Source organism: Vanacampus margaritifer, chromosome 10, assembly GCF_051991255.1.
Source record: "Vanacampus margaritifer isolate UIUO_Vmar chromosome 10, RoL_Vmar_1.0, whole genome shotgun sequence".
Classification (NCBI taxonomy): domain Eukaryota; kingdom Metazoa; phylum Chordata; class Actinopteri; order Syngnathiformes; family Syngnathidae; genus Vanacampus; species Vanacampus margaritifer.
In genome coordinates, this window is record NC_135441.1 from 20,912,870 (window position 1) to 20,928,788 (window position 15,919).

The 15,919-nt window shown below is 39.8% G+C and overlaps 3 protein-coding genes across 6 annotated transcripts in view; 2 read left to right on the forward strand and 1 right to left on the reverse strand.

Annotated features, from left to right (window-relative positions):
- The first annotated feature begins 596 nt into the window (after positions 1–596).
- On the forward strand, positions 597–1,740 carry higd2a (HIG1 hypoxia inducible domain family, member 2A). The gene is made up of 2 exons (XM_077578025.1): positions 597–837; positions 1,374–1,740. Exons 1-2 carry the CDS (start codon positions 645–647, stop codon positions 1,535–1,537), a joined length of 357 nt encoding a protein of 118 aa, XP_077434151.1. The 5' UTR covers positions 597–644; the 3' UTR covers positions 1,538–1,740.
- Positions 1,741–2,070: 330 nt separating this feature from the next.
- cltb (clathrin, light chain B) lies at positions 2,071–7,455 on the reverse strand. Of its 2 annotated transcripts, XM_077578023.1 has the most exons (6): positions 7,012–7,455; positions 6,435–6,481; positions 6,223–6,340; positions 6,008–6,119; positions 4,594–4,647; positions 2,071–2,926 (listed from the first exon to the last, which is right to left on the reverse strand). In XM_077578023.1, the coding sequence occupies exons 1-6, from the start codon at positions 7,175–7,177 to the stop codon at positions 2,755–2,757; spliced, it is 669 nt and encodes a 222-aa protein (XP_077434149.1). In that variant the 5' UTR covers positions 7,178–7,455; the 3' UTR covers positions 2,071–2,754. The 2 variants fall into 2 exon arrangements, with proteins under 2 accessions (XP_077434149.1, XP_077434150.1); XM_077578024.1 differs by lacking the exon at positions 4,594–4,647 and having other exon boundaries at positions 7,012–7,449.
- A 736-nt stretch (positions 7,456–8,191) lies between these two features.
- The window catches only part of LOC144059127 (PDZ and LIM domain protein 7-like), a 34,240-nt gene continuing 26,512 nt past the window's right edge, over positions 8,192–15,919 (forward strand). The window contains exons 1-2 of one of the 3 annotated variants that reach the window (XM_077578022.1): positions 8,192–8,457; positions 11,828–11,926. In XM_077578022.1, coding sequence (XP_077434148.1) covers positions 11,831–11,926 — 96 coding nt within the window. In that variant the 5' untranslated portion in view covers positions 8,192–8,457; positions 11,828–11,830. Of the gene's footprint in view, positions 8,466–10,176; positions 10,344–11,827; positions 11,927–15,919 lie in introns of those variants that run through there. The other 2 variants (XM_077578020.1, XM_077578021.1) reach the window with 2 other exon arrangements.

The window sequence follows — 15,919 nt, forward strand, 5'->3', positions numbered from 1 at the left end:
AGCTGGAACTGGGGCCTGAAACGAGATGGTTTTATGGGACAGTTCAAAAATATATCAGTGTTAGAAAGCACACAAAATATCAGGAAAACCCTATTTGAACATCTGAGAGTTAAATGCGATTGAGTAGAGGCATTTAGGTACTGACTTCATTTAAAATTAGTTTGAATGTGATTGTTTAATTTTTAGGACAGCCATATCCTAGTTATGAGGGTATGCACACTTTCGCAACCACAGTTGTTTATTTTTATTTTTATTATACATAAACCATCTTGCAAAAATTACAACCATAGCAGTAAAACTGTCTTACAGGTAATGCGCCACACTTAAAATAACGGTATGCAATTAAACTACTAATAAACTACTGTGCTGCAGTAGTAATCCAGAAAATTCAAAGAAGTGCTGAGAGCCATAACACGTTTTCCACGGCCAGCCTGCTTAAGGTCTTTTTTTTTGTCGTAGGACAACTAGTAGAGCGTTAGAAGTTGAACTGGTACAATTTTGTCTCCATTCGTACTAGTATCACACAGTCATCAAGTACTTGTCGCTAACCTAGGCATTAAGGTATTTTATTGTGAAGCGCAATGCGGAAGTCGGAGCGGAAGTGCGTTTAACTTGAGAGCTTCCGCTCCCCAAAGTAAGCAAGCATGGCGGCGTCCGCAAGCCCAGCTGTAGCCGACCAAGCGTCGACAACAGCAGCCTCGGTAAGGGCAACCGTTCCGTTTGATTTATCTCGGCCTCCGGTCATCGAGGGCTTCAGTCCTTTACCGATGTACCACAATGAGGCACCTAATGAAAGGACCATGCGGAAAATGAAGGACAACCCGATCATCCCGATAGGTGAGTTACACAAGCCAGACTCCCCTGTACGATAGAAAGAATTGTTATTATTTTTTATTTCATTTAGTATCCTACACAGCGTCAAGTTGAACGATGAAATTATCAGTGTCAATCCTCGCTTCTGCGGGGAAGTCCATACAACTACTCGGATTGCTTTTAAATTGAAAACATCGTTTATTTAAATTGCTTCTCTGTTGCTCATTATAGCCACTGGGGGTCAGATTGGCATCGTACATTTTGTCTCAGTTTACGCGGAACATACTGTTTTTTTTTCATTTGTTTGTTTTATATTTTTGATCTACAACTGCGCTGCGTACTTGACATGACGTTCAGGCGCATGTCAATAAAAATAAATACGATAACCGATTAATCGGCCGATTAACTGAGTGAAAATACTCTTTAGTTTTCCTTTTCGACCTGCGAGCAATTACTTAACTCGTATTTGTTAACTGCTGTTGTCATTATAATCCTCTTCACTGGTAGCAAATGAAGTAATTTTGCACGGAGCTGATGCTACTTTCCTGTGTGTTGTCCAGGTTGTTTGGCGACGGCAGGAGTACTGATGTTTGGCCTCCGATCGTTCCTCCAGGGAAAATCCAGGCAGTCGCAGATGTTGATGCGGGGCCGCATCTTCGCCCAAGGCTTCACCGTCACCGCCCTTGTTGTCGGAGTCATTGCCTCTGGACTCAAATCCAAATAGTGAGGAAGAGGCGGCACTGCAGCCGTACAATCTTCCATTCACATGGAATAATAATGGAGTGTTTTGCCTATATATGACATTATCCAGATAACAAAGAGTCGGAAAGAGACTTTTGTCTTTTCAGATGTGGCTTACACAGGATATGTTGTGTACTCATGTTTTGATGTAATTATACCGAGTTATTAAAATGATCCAACATGTAAGTGCATTTTGAAATACAAATGCCATGTAGGCAACAATGTTTTTGTCGTTAACGAAAACTAAGAAATAAAAATGAGCACTTTTAAAGAATGATTTTAACAAACTTAACTCATTCACTGCCATTGACGGCTATAGACGTCCAAAATTAATTTGATGAAAACCTAGGGAATTTTTTTTAATTTTACATTTAGAACAGATATAAAATTTGTGATTAATCTTGAGTTAACTCGTGAAGTCATGTGATTAATCAGCTTTTAAAACTAGTTAATAACATTCACATTTTTTATATGCAATTATGCGGGCTAAACAGATATATAGAGAATATAAAAGAAACTAGTACAAGTTATTACGCTTTTTTTATTTTTATTTTATTGACCAATCCCTTTAACATTCACTTTCCTCAGTTTTCATAATATCCAAATAGGCAACATGTGAAAGAATGCAAAAGTTGACATGGATTGCATCTTATAAAACGTGGATGAAATGAGAAAAGCAACTTAGTAGGGAATTATTTTTCTTCTGCTTTTTTTTTTTTTAAGTGCCCAAATGAAGTCGTCTTCAGCTTTTCACGGAGAAGACATTTAAACCGTATTGGCTTACAACATTCCAAAGTTGGTGGTTCTACATTACTGAGAGGCATATGTGGTTACAATCTGCAAGTATCTGACTATTCAATAAGCTAAAGTTTATTTAAAAAAAAAAAAAAAGTGCACTCAAAATCTTGGCAGAGGCATGCATTCAAATTGACCAAAATAATTTAAAAGGGTAAGAAACGGTTAACTTACTGTAACAATATTTTCTTCGGTAATGATAAAACAAATCGAATAATAATAAGAGTTCATGTTCCCACAATTGCGGGAATTCAAAAGTGTAGGCATCAAGAAAAGTAGGAAGGTTATATACTGTATAGTGAGACCTTTTTTTTGGAAAAAGGGGATTCCAAACTTTTTTTTTTTTTTTTTTGTGGTGACAAGTGAAAAGGCAAAGTTAGTGCGAGCGAGCGATTTGAGCGCCCCCTAGCGGACGAGCGGGGTCTGCTTGAGCGAGATGAGCACCGAGCGCATCCGGGACACGTCCTTGGCCTGCTTGTTGGTCTTGGGGTTGAAGTCGCACAGGTGGGCCACGCGCTCCCACGCCGACGCGGGGCAGTCGCCGTCGCTCTCGGCCAGGAAGGACTCCTCTGACGCTCTGCGGGGGCGGGACAGCCAGCGTTAAACCCCACCCCCTCAATATAGCAATTATGATTGAACATTTGATTACTTCTTCAAAATGTCCATTCATTTGATAATCGATTACTTATTACTTAACCCCTTTCGGACCCATGTAGGATTGCAGTGGACATGACATATTTGCATCTAAAACAATAACGCTTAATTTGGATGATGTCAACACTTTTGGCTCACGATTGGATCCTAGCTGACCAATCACAATCGCAAGTTGATTTGCATGATGTTCATGCTAAAAATGTTACATATAAGCTTGGTAAGTTCACAACACGCTACAGCCATATTATCCCTTTTTTTTTTTTTTTACAATTTTTTTATTTATTAATTTTTTTAAACAAAAACATAAGATAAGAACATGGATTCTGTTCCATGTTCTTATGTGGGGTAAAAAAAAAAAAGAAGGAAAAAAAAGTCAAAATCAGCAAAAGAAAAAATGCTGGTATGAAGGGTTAATCTTATCAATAATTGGTTAATTCTTTTACAGCAAATAATAAAACGTTTCAACATTAACTCATTCACTGCCATTGACGGCTATAGACGTCAAAAATTCATTTGAACTATTTCTATTAGTTTAACATTTTGTTCCCACTTGTTAACGAGTATGAAAACCTAGATTTTTTTATTGTACATTTAGAACAGACATAAAATTTGTGATTAATCATGAGTTAACTAGTCATGCAATTAATTACGATTAGAATTTTTAATAATCTTTTTTTATTTTAAATCTTTTTAATTGGCAGCACGGTGGCTGACTGGTTAGCACGTCCGCCTCCCAGTGCTGAGGACGTGAGATCGAGTCCGGGCTTCGGCCTTCCTGGGTGGAGTTTGCATGTTCTCCCCGTGCTTGCGTGGGTTTTCACCGGGTACTCCGGTTTCCTCCCACATTCCAAAGACATGCATGGCAGGTTAATTGAACACTCCAAATTGTCCATAGGTGTGATTGTGAGTATGGTTGTTTGTCTCTGTGTTCCCTGTGATTGGCTGGCAACCAGTTCAGGGTGTACCCTGCCTACTGCCCGAAGCCAGCTGGGATAGGCTCCAGCACCCCCGCGACCCTTGTGAGGAAAAGCGGTCAAGAAAATGGATGGATGGATGGATCTTTTTAATTGGAATTAATCGCATGACTTTTATTGTTAACTCACGATTAATCATACATTTTATATCTGTTCTAAATGTAAAAAAAACAAAAAACAATTCTAGTCTTTCATACTCTTGTTACCAAAAGTGGAAAAAAATGTTAAATTACTAGAAATAGTTCAAATGAATATTTGATTTCTATAACCGTCAATGGCAGTGAATGAGTTAACAATTTTGTAAATGTAATTCAACAACTGTTTAATTATAAACTTACAGTACAAATAATTCAAAAATCTTAACTTTTTCAAAATATTCAAATGATTTTTTTCCCCCCTTCATCTACAAACGAGCTTGGCCAATGTATTTGTTTAAAAAAAAAATCTAATGGCAGTTCCACTTTATTTCTTCCTAATGTTCTATGCTGAACCCAAAACTAATTGCACCTGCATTTCCCATATTCTCATTTTTAGTGTCTGGTGAGACGGACTAAAAGGTGTCAGTGGGTGAGGAGGCATCCAAATCATTAAAAAGCACAAGAGTTCTAAAACCTACACAAAGCCTATTAGTTCAGAGTTGGGCTGTTTGTAGAAAGCCTTGTCAGCAATCCTTAGTAGCCAGGCAAGCCCAAGTGAGCAGGAAAGAGAAGGAGACAGGGAGAACAGTATCAGTGTCACACAACAGGTAAACACATTAGACTCTACTACTACCAAAAAAAAGAGAGAGAGGGATGGTCAAGCAAATGAGGATGAATTAGTGTTGGGGGGGGGGGGGGGGGTGGACACACAAGCGATACCGTGTCAGACTTGGGTAGAGTCTGTAGGAGAATGTCAAAGAGGGACAGGTTAGCTTCAATAAGACAAGTGTGTGTGTGTGTGTGTGTGATGGGGGGGGGGGGGGGGGACGTAGACCAAGCAACACCACATTAGAACAAAATACACCAGTGATGACAAAACAAGCAACTATGTTGTTACTAACCTTTCAACAGAAGGACTTTTGATTATTGTATGACCCGTCCTAACTTACTGAACATACTGTATGTAGCACTATTAAAAATAACTAGCCTAAACACGCTATTCTGATAATATTGTGTAATATGAGTTAAGCAGCACAATCCAAACATTTTTATCCATTTTAGGGGTGGCCATTTTGTTACTTCTTGTCGTCTGAAAATGACATCAGAGTTACTCGGGGTAACAACCAATCACGGCTCTCATTTTCAAGAGCCAGCGGTCGCCTGTTCTCGTAAGTTTCCATAAATGCTCCTGTACATTTGATGTTTTCTTCATTCTCATTAAGTCTAATTTCATTTTACATAAATACTAGGGGTGTGGCCAAAAAAAAATCAATTATTATAAGAATCGCGATTCTCATTTAGTATGATTCAGAAATCGATTTTATTTAAATTATTTTATACTTTGTTTGTGTGTGCCTTTATTGGGAAAGCTGTTCATGTTGTACCCGATTTGGCCACTTAGGGGCAGTGTGGTTCCATGTGCTCTAATACACTGTTAAGTTGTAGCCACATTAAGAGAGTAGAAGGAAAAAGTCCCGATCAAGTTATTCCAATAAAAGTTGTTTTTTACAGCGTAGCTCGCTAATGCTAATTAGCGAGTCAGACTGGAGTAAATCATTTTGATTCCTTGCACATCTATAAATTGCTAATTAGCAATAATTCTAATGCTAATTAGCGAGTCAGACTGGAGTAGATCATTTTGATTCCTTGCACATCTATAAATTGAAGCAAAAATCATTGTCAATCAAATCATTTTGAAAAACAAAACAAAAACATTCTTAATCGAAAATCGATTCTGTATCGAATCGCACACCCAAATATCGGAATTGAATCGTGAGACATTCAAAGATTCCCACCCCTAACAAATACTGCAATACAGCATTAAAACCTTCTGAAAGACATTTTACAATTATACGTTTGCATGCCAAAAGGTGGACATGTAAGACTACTAACCTGTTGTTGGCCTTGTTCTTCTCCATCTGATCGCTCTGGTGCACGTGCCAATCTTCCAGCTCCTTCTTGGCCTTCTCTCTCCATTCCACCTCTGCCGCCTTGGATGCCGAGTCTTGTTCGGTCGCATCACAACAAAGACAAAAAATAATAATGATTTGTTAGATAATGTCTGAAGAATGATCATTAAGCAGCAGAAGCGCCACTTGTTGACTCACCTAAAGCCTCGAGGCGCACTTTCTGTTCCTCCCTCCACTTGCGGAGACTTTCCGGCTCTTGCCTTTGAACGTCCACCTGCGCGATGGCTGCATAGTTGTCCGTGGGACCGTTGGACTCCTGTTGGAGGACAGACAAATGTGTCTGTTATGATAGCAGCCACAGGAAAACATTTTGCTCTTTTCACTTCCTTTATCTTCTTGCTTTGACTCACCTGAAACAGATCCCCATTCACTGTGGCGGGCTCCTCTCCAAAAGGATCTAACATCATGACCATAAATACAAGCAGAAATTAATACAGTACTAACATACACTTTTAATGTCACTTGGTTGCTGCACTGGCCCGGTCTGTGTCTTTATAGTGAGAAGTCATGCAAAAATGCTGCAGCACCTGTTTGGCCTGTTGAAGGGACAATACTTCCGGGTTGTCAAGTCAACGTAAAGACATCACTCTGAGACATATGACTGAAATTCTTTAGATGGTGCATGATAGAAAAAAAGTATAACGAAACAAAAGTGTACGTGACTTGTTTGTGTACGGTATCGCTGTTTTACGGCGCTCGTAAACTAGCATTGATGCTATTAAGCTAACCAGCTAAAGCATTATAAATAGCCACACTATCACCAGTTATGTGTCAAAGTTACACTAGTAGTAAACACGACTGGTACTATTGTTTGCCAAGTAGGTTAGCAGTTTAATTATCTATCAAACCAGAGCTTTGATTTTAGCTGTGTCAGCCAGCGCGGCTACGTTAGCTTTAGTTAGCTCGTAGCTGCTATCGGAAACTTGCCATAGTTACTCGTCTGTAGCACCACCGGAGGCTCTTGGCTTTCCGCCTCGTCCAGCACCCCAAAGCCTTCGTCGTCGTTCTCTATACCGGCGATCTCACTCTCCTGCTGGGCTAAGAACGCTGCGGCCGGGTCCTCTTCTGTCGGGTGTGCTCCGTTGTCAGCCATCTTTCACTAAAGTATTGACTTGGAAGTTGAACTAGGCTAAACGTGTAAAGCCTTGTTTAATCGCCGGCAACCGAACCGATGAATGATAAATATGTAACTTGCAATAGCGGAGATAGTGCTGAAGGCAGCAAACAACGTCAAATCGGCTTTGATAATTGATAAACCAATACGCGACTACAAGCCCTCAGTGATGATGATGATGATTCATGATTTCGCCACTTGATTCAATATCGATGATGGAACCAGCTAGTCATCAAGTCACAGGCTAGTAGCTCCTTTAGATTTAACGCCATCTCCTGGCCACCATGTTGTGTTGCACTCGACATTTTTCAGCAGGATGTACTTGACGTTTAGTTGCTTCAACGATACAGCAGGGGTCACCAGCCCTTTTTGAAATCTTTGAACCGTTCAGCTACTTTGTGTTCTTCTTGGGTACTTTATATGCGAAATACTACAAGTTTGATACACACTTCTGAGGGGGAAAAAAAATATCAAATCACCTTTCTGTTATTACAAACACGTACTTGCATCATTTTAATCACTCCGCAACGTAATTATCGTCAACAATGATTTAGTAAAGAGATGAATATCGACATGCAATACATTCTATACATTTTGCAAATGTTTATGTTAAAAAGGTTAGGTTGAACCGTGTTTGTGAAGTCACAGCACCCTCTGTTGGTCAATTTATTGGCACAGTTTCAATTATAGTTAGGCATGTTCTTAGCCACCTATGCTTGTTGTAAGACCCACGCAAATCGACATAAGTTGGTCGCTACACGTTCGAGTTTCCTCTACAAATTCCCATTTATCAAGGTGTGCGTTAGGTTTATTAATAACCTATATAAATATGACAGTCAGACACAAATACTGTTAGTCGTTTTCTGTACTTTTAACGTGTAGCAGGGGGGCAGGTGTAGTGGTACAACTCAATATCACTCCGCTGACGTAATGCATAGTTTGCTATACTATAGCCAAAAAAAGTAGTACCCGTGTGACTCTTTAGTGACACTGACATATAATAACTCATGATCTTCGTGATGTGGATTTTAATCACGGGCCACGAAAAGTGGACTTGACCGGCCTCTTCCTGGTGTGCCACCCGGAGAGCGACACTGGGCAGCGTGCCATGTGACCTCTGACGTCTGGGCGTACTGTAAGGACGTCTCCGCACTCGGCAGCCAATGAGACCTCCGCGGCGGCTTCCTCGCAGCCGCCTAGAGGAAGTCTGACACTGGCAGCTTTTCACGGCGCTATCCGGTCGTGCAGAGGAATTCGAGGTAAGAAGGTAAAAGCAAACAAAATGATTCTTTTTTTCTTCTCTGCTGTGCATCTTTTAACCGATTTTGGTAGTAGTTTTGGTTTCGGTTCTCTTGCGCGGCGACTTTTTGTACAGCGAGTAACTTCGACGGAAGACCACCTACTAAAACTTTGTTTCAAGCGTTTGGTAGAGAGCTGTTTCACTTTATCTAAATTTCATACTAGTATCTCAAATGGCTTGTAATCTTTGGTGAATATCCACTCGAAGGGAACGTAGTAAACCTGAATATGTCGTAATTGCCTTCGTAGTAAAAGTCCAACTTAATGTGGTGGAGATTAGTAAATGCCTTATTTAATGGCTGGGGTTATGATAGTTTCCAATCACTGAAACAGAAACCATTACAGATAAAGTTGTGTATTTTAAGAAAAAAAGTATTTTGTTAAGGTTAAAGTTGATATTTTTTTGGTAACAAAGTTGTAGTTTTTTTTAGAAAACGTGACCCCGCCCCCCATTTTCGAGATAAATCATGTATTTACAAGAGTAAAATTATAACGAGAAAAAAAATACAAGAATAAAATCGTATAAGAAAAAAAGCAAAATTTTCAGAATAAAGATCCTTATATTGTACAGATAAAAAAAGTTGCGTATTTCAAAATAAAAATATGTATATTTTCGAATATAAAGTCATATTAGAGTTCGAATAAAGTTATACCTTTTTTTAAGAGAACTCATATTTTCATGACGAAATGTTATATTTCCAAGATTAAAGACGGGGTTTTAGAAAAGACTGAAAGTACTTTATATTGAGGCAAGTTGCGGCCACTTGTATAAGAGTAATTTGTGACATTATATTAAGGTATTATGTAATAAGAGATTATTTTGGTAGCCAAAGCCTTAAAATGTTGGCAAGTGACTGTCAGCTGGCAACTGCCCGTCACAAAGTGAGGGTTGACGAGAAAATCGGATTATATGTTTGCAAAACTTCAGCGACAGCATCCCTAAACTCAAAGTTTATATTTTTTTGTACAATTTGATTTTAAAATGCTAAATATGGAAGCAGTATAGAAAATGGATGAATACTTAGCATCTTTTGCTTCCGAATGCTCTGCGCTTAAATGTTAGCTTTACAAATGTCCTGTCTGTTTTGCTAGCAGTGTGCGTGTGTTGTATGAGACATAGTAAAGATAACTACATCCACCTAGAGGAACCACCTGTTGTTTTTTTCTCAAGGGGGAAACAGTAGGTACGCTTATTTCTTCAAGTGGACAATGGCATTTATTAGAGCCCCGGCCACAATTTGAGGAATGACGGTATTAGAGTTAGCCAATAACAAAGCAAAATCTCTCTCACGGTGTACCTAATTTTTACGGTTGTTAACTACAGCCCTAAGCAAAGAGTGTTCTGTTAAATATTCATAATTCCCCTTCGCATTGAGTTTATGATTCCTCTCCGAGTGAGTCCATCTGTTGCTTTAAAGGCTCGATGTCATGTCATAATTGCCGGTTTGGTTGCATTGTGCCTTATGTCGTCCAGAAGGAATGTTATGTTCCCTTGCTCTCTTTTCACTTGCGGGCCTTTGGCTGCTCCACGAGCACACAGACACTTCCAGAAAAAAAACAACACTTAGTTGAACTTATCAGTCATTTGTTAGAATATAGTGTCAGTTGACGTCGTCCTCTCCACCCGCCTCCCCTCCTTCCTCCCTGTGACTCATGTGGGTGTTGGGCTGAAATAGTTTGGTGTAGTTTTACATTCCTTATATAGCCTCTGAGGAGTGAGTTGCAGCTACAAAGTTTAGGGGGTAGGCTTTGCCAGCAAGAGTGAGGCTCCGCTTGCTTGCCTGAGCATTTGCCATTCTCTAGCTTTCTCCCAGGTTTGGGCTACGGGCCGGCCCTTGAGGACAAGGTAGGTCCGGTAGTGCTGTACGGTTGAGGTCACGCGCCGAAGAGCAGGTACAGAGGTTAGGTTAAATTGCACCGCTGTAAGCCCCGCGGCGAGTGACGGAGCCCCGCGTCTCGCGTTGCGCTCTCAAAATTGCGTTAGTTATTTAGTAGCATGTCAGCCAATGTCAGGGACTGGTTTTAACACAGCTGTCCTTGTCTAATAACAGCGAGACGGATTATGTGAACCGTTCCAAAATGTCAAAAGGAGTTTTCATTTTGCAAGCGGGCCAGTGTTTCATGATTACATGGATTATTACACGGGTTATCTTTCAATGAAATGTGTTGACTGCACTCCACGTTATATTGAAATTGGAGCTTATTGTTGAATGTCACCGCTGTTTCTTTTACGATGATGGCGTGTCTGCGACCTTAGGTCCTGGTAAAAGGGATAGCCAGCTAATAATCTGTCTGTGCGAGTGCCCGTTGCAATATTGTGTTGCGTAGGCTACTTAAACAACTGATTTCACGTTGGCAAATTCTGCCATATGATGCATTAAGCATTTCTGTCAAGAACATATATAAAAACAGTTGGGTCAAAAATAACACGACTTATTGGTAAAAAATAAACCGATCCTCTACTTGGGTCGATTTGACCTCACTTTGAGTCAAGAAATGGGTCTTTCAGCGTAAAACAACTCATAAATATTGGTCAGATCCTTTACTTGGGTCATTTTGTATAAAACAACCCAGAAAGTTGGGTCAAATTGACCCATAAAGTGGATCAGTCCATTTTTGATCCATAATTGGGTTACTTTTGACCCAACTGTTTTTAGAGTGTAGCCTCCATTAGAAACAGGGATAGCCATAATCATTAATTCTCAATAATTTTGTCAGTTTTTGTAAAATGACTGTGAATGTAACGATATCCAAACACCACGATCTGATAAATATCACGATATTGTGGGGAGGTTGGCGACGTTGCAAAAAAAAGCTCCTGATAATGCGTATCGCAACCTCGGCGTTTTCTACAAAATCACTGAAAATAGGTTCGCCGCTCTCTGACATCTGGAATTACTCTGTAAACAGCACTCAGTGTTTGTTCCTATTGGATCAGCGGCACAAATGCTGTGTTCGGCTGAAGCGGGCGAATATTAAAGTTTTTTTGTGTGTGCTGCTTTTAATATCGTAACATGATGACGACGATATCGTGGCAAATTTAATTTGGCGATATCGCCGTTTTCGTTACGTCACTAGAAATGAATGGTCACAACTTGAACCATTTGAAGCAAATTGGAGGGCACTACTTGGCTCCAACCAGCAGAGGTGCTGTTGAGTCCAGTTTCTATGTTCCTAATTAAGCTAACAACTTATATTTGCTGATTATCGATCAAGGAAATTGAGTGCCCATTCTTAGTTCAAAATAAAACGTACACAACCAAAGAAATGTGTCGACTTGTAGGCCTGTCCAAGGAATTCATATTGTTTTCTTCTTTGTCTTCCCCAAAGGCTATGAACGTGTACTCCGTAACCCTCAGCGGCCCAGCGCCGTGGGGCTTCCGGCTGCAGGGTGGCAAAGACTTCAGCATGCCCCTCACTGTGTCCAGGGTAAGACACTTTTCTTGGTATTAACATGTTGAGAGTTTAGAGAACTTGATTTTGTTTTGGTGCTAGAAGCATGGGTTGAGGAAGAATTTGGTGTACATCTGGATAAAAGTGCAACTACATGAATTTATTTTGCACTGCTTGTAAAAGCCGTCTCACCTTGTACAAAAAATACAGCCATGAAATGGAGGCTTCAAAATCGACCCAGAGAATTTCGTCCGAGACAGGACAAGGTTGTGAAGTTTTACCCCTGACACACTCCCGCTCCGTGTTGTGTTGTTTAATTTGCACGCCACACCAGACGCTGGCGCTGATGTCGTTTTCCATCAAATTACCGGCGTATGAGAGGGCAAACGCATACTCAGCGGTGACATCATCCATCCTCATTGTGGCGTTTGGCACAGGCAAAGCAGTTCCAGATCTGCTGTTAAGTCTTATTCAGCAAGTTTTGCGGGATCCCTGTTTAAAATAGGCTAGTGGAAATGTTGATCACCCAGAATTAAAATGTCTCCATGACCCACGATTTAGTATGTCAAGTACGGTCTTGGTGGAAGTCATTCTAGTGATGTAAACAAGAAATCTAATAGTGGCTTCAATTTCGTACAGTACCGTGTTGTTTTTTATTTATCCAACGTACCACCAGGGTTAGTTAGTTTTTATTTTATTTTGAGTTTTTTTTAATTAGTTTTCAGTGCGGTTCTGTTAGTTTTTATAAGTTGTAGTTATTTAAAAATGCTTTGTTTTAGTTAGTTTCTGTATTAGTTTTCATTAAAAAAACAACATATTACTTGTGTGCACTATTTACAACATGGTAAAATGAAAAGAGTAACACATTTCTTACCTAGTGTTGCATTTCGGCTGAGTCAAATGAAAAAGCAGGCGAGCAGAGCCATTGGAGCCAAAAGTCAAGTACGCAAAATTGTCGCCTAGGAGTGACATCATCTGAAGGTGCTTTTCTATTGGCTGCTGCTGGATGATGTGACTTCTGTGTGACACACTTTCAAACGACCCAAAGACTAAAACAAATATTTTTGCTATAATTAGTTAAATTTAGTTAGTTTTGAAAACGTCAAATGCAGTTTCAGTTTGTTTTCATATTTTTTTATTTGATTTTTTTAAATTTTAGTTGTTATTTTGTTAGTTTTTGTTAAATATATAAATAACCTTGCTACCACCCATAGCCTTTTAGTGTAACCTTTTAACTCATTTGTTCCCCAAAACGTATAAATACATCACATTCTTTGTTCCCAAAGACGTATTTATACGTTTTCTTAAATGTTTTATTTATTTATGCTAGAGCATACAGAAGGCTTTGATGCAGCCTCTGAACTGAAGAGAACGGTTGAAGCAATGGTAGTTATTACAAAAAGGGCCAGCAGGTGGCAGCAGAGTATACGAGATCAGCCAGGGCCATGTTGCAACAAGCTCTTTTAACAGTCTTTTCAACAGGTTTGTGATTAATGATGAAACTTTGCTATATTCTAATGCTAATTACTGCAAAATGGAAACAAAATAGCAATTGAACACAATATTCTGTGGGCCTTGCAAAATCAATCAAAATCCAGTAAAACAGTCTGGAGCGAAGGGGGTTGCTTCAGTGAAAATGGCTGGGAGTGAATAAGTTAAATGAAGCAGCAAGAAGAAAAAAACAAGAAAAGGTTGTTGCTGGTGATCAGAAGCACGCCATGTTGAGGCGTAACTGCACAGTTAACAGTGTGCGGTGTACTCAAGTGCGTTATCTGTCCTGACCTGACCCAAATCAATCATTTCAACTGTTAATAGCAGCATTGTGGCAGTTTGCCAGCTACAATGTCCACAAAAGAAGCATTTACCTTTCTTCCCGCCTCTTATATAAAGGAGCAAGGCAAGCAATATTCTTAATATATACATGTTATTTTTTCCCCTCATTCCACTTTTTCTTTTGCTCGATTTCAGTGGCCACAAGGACATGCTGTCATTTGTTCGCCACCTCTTCTTGAGGGACTGTCTTGCAAATAGCCTCTAACCTAGAATTGAAGAGCACAGCAGCCACTTTCCAGGCCTTATAAGTGCACGACGGCTTGCTTGCACTCCCAATTTCTCCACGGTTGCCAGAAAGCCTACATGCTTGTAAAGGGACACATACACACACACACACAATGCACGCGGCATGAGTCACACTATTTTGTAAGTGGGATGCCATCGAGGTGTAACGTCATCGGTCTTGTCAGTACACGTCTCCGCTTGCTGGTTGGCATCGCTTAAGCAGAAACGCGATGTTCTCTTGGATTCGTGACAAGATTGATTCTCTTCTCGCTCACGCACCAAACCAATGAGAAAGAAGTAATTTGATGATTTGTCCTCATCCAAACAAGGATTTGGGAGCACTTAAAGGAATTTCAGTCCAGACAGGCGAGACCAGCCTACCTGCAGGCTTGTAGATGTTTTAAAAAGAGTGAGTGAGTAGTCAGTGGTTGTTATCTCCATTAGCGCCAGTAGTTTTCCAGGCCCTCTGGCTCAGGAGTTCTAAAGTTGTGACATGTTTTCTTTCTCTGGCGCCGTTTGCTCTCCTCGCTGTCATTTAAAAAAAGTCGACGGCGAATCACACGTTGACTGAGGATGGCAGCGGCCTTACCAAGTCTTCTTCTGGCACCGAGTTGAGGCTTGGATGAATTCAGCGGGTGGTCTGTCCGTCCGTCTCTGCCGGCTGGCTGCGGATCATCAGACAGGGAGTTAAAAGAGATAATACAATGAAGACGCTCTGGTAACTTGTATGATAAGTTTCCTCATGTAAAGATGACTTTAGTGTCACTTAAATAAATAAGGACAATGTTGTGCTGCTTTATGCATTTGAGAGCTGTAGTAAACCTGTAGTTTTCCAATCTATGCTCGTCGTGCCCCCCCTTGCTTTCCTCCCCCCTCTTGTTTGTGAGCCTGGGAAGCTACCCTTTCTCAGCATTCCTCACATTCTTCTTGCATCCACCCTGTCGCTGCCAGTACACAATCCCTGCCTCCCTTCCGTGTCTAATCGGTCTTCCACACTCAATTTTGTCACAAATATTCCAACAGTTCATATTTGTGTACATTTCGACTCTTGTCTGCTGGTTAATTATTGACAATTGATAGCTTTAAAAGTGACTTTTGTATTTAATTATTCAAACAACAAAGTTTAATTGATGTCTTATTTAAGTTTGACCATAGTTAATACATTTAAAAATATAAATACAAGATTCACTAACATTTTAAAAAAATAACCTGGAAATATCTCCACCCATCATTTTAAGACATATAAAACTAATAACACTTTTTCCTTTATTCATCTTTCCTAATTCTTGTAACTTTCTTTTACAAAAAAATAATAATGGGTTAGCCGACCATAAATATTAGCTCTGTATCACACAATAAGAGAAGAGTAAGGTGCACATTAGTCTTTGTCAGGAAAAAGAAAAAATACTTGGCTGTGCGACCTTTTATTTTGTTCTTATTAATGGTGGCTCCATCGTACTGTAACAGCTTGGGACCAAGCGGAATCCTCACCTTAAACAGTAAAACCATCACAGTGTGCTTGTACTTTCCACTCCACCACTAAAAGGAAAACAAAGGAGAGGGGAAAAGCCAATAAAACCTTCCTCTCCCTTCTTTAAAATGTTCTTTTACACTCCAGTAGCCTTGTCACTAGCATAAATTCCGTTTGAGTTCCTCGCAGCACTCTTTTGTCTTTGGCCACATTATTTGAATAGGAATGTAATTCTAAAAAAAAAAAAAGGAAAGATTTACACCGATTTATTATGGCTTATAGTTTCTACAATGTGTTGAATTCATTTCACAACCATTTTCCTGTGAACTCCTCAAATGAGCAATGCTGATTTCCTGTGAGTGTCCAACCCAAAATGAGAAAACGATGATGTCATCATTCCATTTATCATTTTATTATATCGCTTATCCTGTCACCATGATGTCATCTCAATGTTATTTTGACACTTGACCAATTTTCTTCTCGAGCTTTTCGAGCCACCA